Source organism: Coregonus lavaretus (assembly GCF_964263955.1).
Source record: "Coregonus lavaretus genome assembly, contig: HAP1_SCAFFOLD_383, whole genome shotgun sequence".
Taxonomy (NCBI): Eukaryota; Metazoa; Chordata; class Actinopteri; order Salmoniformes; family Salmonidae; genus Coregonus; species Coregonus lavaretus.
This window is the reverse complement of record NW_028162768.1, coordinates 448,145-452,995: the sequence shown is the minus strand read 5'-3', so window position 1 is coordinate 452,995 and position 4,851 is coordinate 448,145. Positions and strand designations below refer to the sequence as shown.

Here is a 4,851-nt window from a genome sequence, read left to right as displayed (position 1 = left end):
TAGTGGCACTCAGGAATGTTCTTTCCACACAGACCCGGTGGGAACATTTAGAATTTCTGTCTGGTTTTGATCTCATGAACCTGTTTACCAGTAAATCCTAATGGATCTTTAGAATTCCCCTGACCTCTGACCCCTAAAGCGATCGTCCATCATCGATATGACTTCACCAGGATTTTTTTATTTTTATGTCAGATAATAACACAAAATATATGTATATTGAAGTGTTTGTTTGTATATTGAAGTGTTTTATTGTCAATAAAACATATCTAAAACAGTTATATTGCAAACAATTTTTATATATACAGTACCAGTCAAACGTTTGGACACACCTACTCATTCCAGGGTTTTTCTTTATTTTTACTATTTTCTGCATTGTAGAATAATAGTGAAAATATCAAAACTATGAAACATCACATGTGGAATCATGTAGTAACCAAAAAAGTGTTAAACAAATCCAAATGTATTTTATATTTCAGATTCTTCAAAGTAGCCACCCTTTGCCTTGATTACAGCTTTGCACATTCTTGGCATTCTCTCAACCAGCTTCATGAGGTAGTCACCTGGAATGCATTTCAATTAACAGGTGTGTGTGCCTTCTTGAAAGTTAATTTGTGGAATTTCTTTCCTTCTTAAAACCTTTGAACCAATCAGTTGTGTTGTGACAAGGTAGGGGTGGTATACAGAAGATAGCCCTATTTGGTAAAAGACAAAGTCCATATTATGATAAGAACAGCTCAAATAAGCAAAGAGAAACGACAGTCCATCATTACTTTAAGACATGAAGGTCAGTCAATCCGGAAAATGTAAAGAACTTTGAAAGTTTCTTCAAGTGCAGTCACAAAAACCATCAAGCGCTATGATGAAACTGGCTCTCTTGAAGACCGCCACAGGAAAGGAAGACCCAGAGTTACCTCTTCTGCAGAGGAGAAGTTAATCAGAGTTAACTGCACCTCAGAATTCAAGGCACACTTAACCAGCATGGCTCCCACAGCATTCTGCAGCGATACGCCATCCCATCTGGTTTGCGCTTAGTGGGACTATAATTTGTTTTTCAACAGGACAATGACCCAAAACACACCTCCAGGCTGGTAAGGGCTATTTCACCAAGGAGAGTGCTGGAGTGCTGCATCAGATGACCTGGCCTCCACAATCACCCAAACTCAACCCAACTGAGATGATTTGGGAACTCCTTCAAGACTATTGGAAAATTATTCCTCATGAAGCCTTTTGAGAGAATGTCAAGAGTGTGCAAAGCTGTCATCAAGGCAAAGGGTGGCTACTTTGAAGAATCTAAAATATGTTTTCATTTGTTTAACACTTTTTTTGGTTACTACATGGTTCCATTTGTGTTATTTCATAGTTTTGATGTCTTCACTATTATTTTACAATGTAGAAAATAGTAAAAATAAAGAAAAACCCTTGAATGAGTAGGTGTGTCCAAACATTTGACTGGTACTGTATATATTTTAAATTGGCTGGTCAAAAGCAACCATTTTTGTAGAACGACCCATGTAACAGATGAACAAGGCACAGATTATGTCCCTGGTGTTTTATATTGAAGGCCACTTATTGTCATCTGGAAGAATCAAGGTGGTCTGTGAGTTCTGTGTTCGTGACCTTGACTGTTTTTGATCACAAACAAACACCTCTGCACTTTAGTAAGGACATCTTACATATATTATGTGTCTTGTCCATCAGAATAGAATGACAAAGTTATCCGTGAAATCCAAGGCCTCTTGAGAAATTCAGAACATTTAGCTTCATGAAACCGAGTGTCTCTAGAGTGGTTTTATGAGAGGAAAACCAGCACCTTTCTATGAAGTAGGCTACTACTCCTCTGGGGAGGGACTAGCAACCTAATCAGGTACCGAGACTACAAAGGCATTTCTCACTTTACAGGGGCCTGTAAAATGCCAGGCACTAGGAGTTGATGGGTGTGGGGAATGGAAAGTGAGCATTTAGGAAAAATCAAGAATTTTTATTATTCTCATATACAGGGGATAGTGGAGCAGACTGGTAACTATGATGGTACTGAATGTTATGCTCGCCTGAACCACTTTGGCACCTGGATGTGTTGAGGATGTGCTGGACGTGTTGATGTGTTTGTTCAGTGCTAGGCAGCTCCTGGGTCGGTGGGCTGCCGGGGTATTCCAGCTATGCGTGTCTGAGGGGAAACAGGACAGATGCAATCATTCATCCCGCATTCTATTTGCCCACCATTCATCCCCCCGCACCCACAATGGGCCATACTCTCTCTCTCTCTCTCTCTCTCTCTCTCTCTCTCTCTCTCTCTCTCTCTCTCTCTCTCTCTCTCTCTCTCTCTCTCTCTCTCTCTCTCTCTCTCTCTCTCTCTCTCTCTCTCTCTCTCTCTCTCTCTCTCTCTCTCTCTCTCTCTCTCTCTCTCTCTCTCTCTCTCTCTCGCTGTCTCCGTGATGAATGAACTGCCACGGAACAAAGCCAATCAGAGAGAAAAGTACAAGACAAAAGACCAAAAAACAACTGCTAAAAACACAACCCTGAAAAACTGACAGGGGCTTCATTCCTGTCCACAGTTCATCCATTACAGCCAATCTAGAAGGTGGGTGGCCCTAGCTGGGAGGTGGTGGGGTGTGTGTGGAAGTGGGGGGTAGTTTAGATCAGAGTGACCCCACACTGAACTGTAAGGGGAGTATAGGAGAGCAGAGGGTTGGGGTGGTTGAGAGAGAAGGATGGGGTGAGGGGTGAAGAGAGGAGAGGAAGAGAAAAAAGCTGGAGAGCACTTTGTGGAGAATGTTTAGTTATGAAAACAAAAGTATTGTAACAGATGGGGCCAGCTGCACCTTGGAAACGGCATAACAGCGGAGCTTATCAGGCTCACAGGGGAGCCAGAGGGAGGCTGACTGACGGGGCTTGCGGCTGCGGACACACACTTCAGCGCTGCGGGGGGAGATATAAAAGCACTCTCACACACAGCGTCCAGCCGTCTGGCACACTCCACATTTCATTGAAGGGCTCCATTTGACTTGGGTGTGAGTTTCTCACCACAGAGAATGCTTCCTCCAATACACCACAGGACCCAACTTGAAAGGTTTTAAAGGAAAAAGAGACAGTTGGTTTGGACAGCATGTGACCACAGAAATTGCCTGTCTTTAAAGATTGGATGTTTTTGCGGCTAAGTAACAGTCAGGTTTTGGGAGTACTTTTGTGATGTGGATGTTAATGGTGGACGGGAACTGTCAAGCTGTTTGCAGAGGAAAAGATAGAAAGCCAGAAATGTTTTTGAATTCAAACCCACTGTTGTGACTATTTTGCCGCTTTTTAACGTCTTTCATCTTTTTCACATTCTCCACAATTTATCCAACCAAGTATTGAAAAACTGAGGGCTTGAGCGAAGATGGACAACTCATTCACCTCAGAGATGTTTTACAATGCGGGGTCGATCGCAGATCCCACCGCTAGTTACCTGGATGAGGACATCTATGTGCAGGAGGATTTGGATGTGTTCAGTGTGACAATGGCTGTTCTCTACCTGGTTGTGTGCATCGTAGGGCTGGCCGGAAACACCCTGGTCATCGTGGCCATCTTAAAGCTGGACAAGATGGCTTCCGCCACCACGGTCTACATCTTTAACCTGGCCTTGGCCGACGGCCTCTTTATGGTGGGCCTCCCCTTCATCGCCATCCAGAACTTCCAGAACCACTGGGCCTTCGGGGACCTGGCCTGCAAGCTGGTCATGGTCCTGGACGGCATCAACCAGTTCACCAGCGTCTTCTGCCTGACCGTGATGAGTATTGACCGCTACATGGCACTGGTCGACCCGCTGCGGTTCGCCCGCTGGCGCACGCCCAGGCGGGCCAAGATCATCAGCGGCTTCCTGTGGCTGTTCTCTCTGCTGCCTGTCCTGCCCATGGCCATCCACTTCTCAGCCAGGGACGGCCTGTGTACGGTGGACCCCCACGTGGCCTCCGACTCCTGGTGGCTGGCCTTCCTCAGCTACACCTTTGTCCTGGGCTTCGCTCTGCCCTCCCTGGTCATGATTGTCTCCTACACCGCCCTGGTGGTCACCCTGAGGACCCACCGTTGCCAGGCCAGTTCCCCAGGCCAGGAGAGCCATTGCCTGGAGACCCAGGTCACCAAGATGGTGGTGGCGGTGGTGCTGGTGTTCGGCGTGTGCTGGCTGCCATTCTACGCCTTCAACTTCTGCTCACTGTACCGTACGGACCTGGTGCTGACCTTCGCGAGGGGCTTTGAGTTTGTGGTGCTGCTGTCTTACTCCTGGAGCTGTGCCAACCCCATCCTGTACGCCTGCCTCTCCGAAACCTTTGGACGCCACTTCCTCACCCTCCTCTGCCCCACCAAGAGGTCTCCCAGCGTTCACTGCAACCCTGACACGGAGCGCTATAACCTCAATGACACGAGCGGGAGGGACATCAGTGTGGTGGCATAGAGAAGTCAGAAAAACATTCCACATCAGCCCAAAGGGGCAATATGGAAATGTGAAAACTTTTTTGTATGTACAGTATGCAAACTTTCCCTATCAATTATTACCTTCATTCCTGTGTATATAAGGAGTTCGGTAAAGATTATAATGCCAAGTGTTTTTCTATACAGGTGTTTCTGTACAGCTGTAGTTTTTCTACTGGATAATAGACTTTATATTTCCGCTCCACTCTGACTTTTTCTCTAATTTTATTTAGAGTAAAGCTGTGGTGCGTTGGTCCAGCTGCTCTATCACACCTCTGTTATTTGATTTTCCATAACTCATGAAATGAAGCATAAATGATGCGACAACAGAGAGACAGTGAAAGGTGGCATGTAAACAAGATAGCAGCTATGTGCCGCTGGCCAAGAAAATAGCTCCCAGAAGACCCA

General features: G+C 45.8%; 1 protein-coding gene across 1 annotated transcript; it reads left to right on the top strand.

Moving 5' to 3' along the window:
- Positions 1-3,373: 3,373 nt before the first annotated feature.
- LOC311118873 (somatostatin receptor type 2-like) lies at positions 3,374-4,426 on the top strand (the record flags this gene model as incomplete). The annotated part of the gene is made up of 1 exon (XM_084193637.1): positions 3,374-4,426. The coding sequence occupies one exon, from the start codon at positions 3,374-3,376 to the stop codon at positions 4,424-4,426; it is 1,053 nt and encodes a 350-aa protein (XP_084049763.1).
- Between the last annotated feature and the right edge of the window lie 425 nt (positions 4,427-4,851).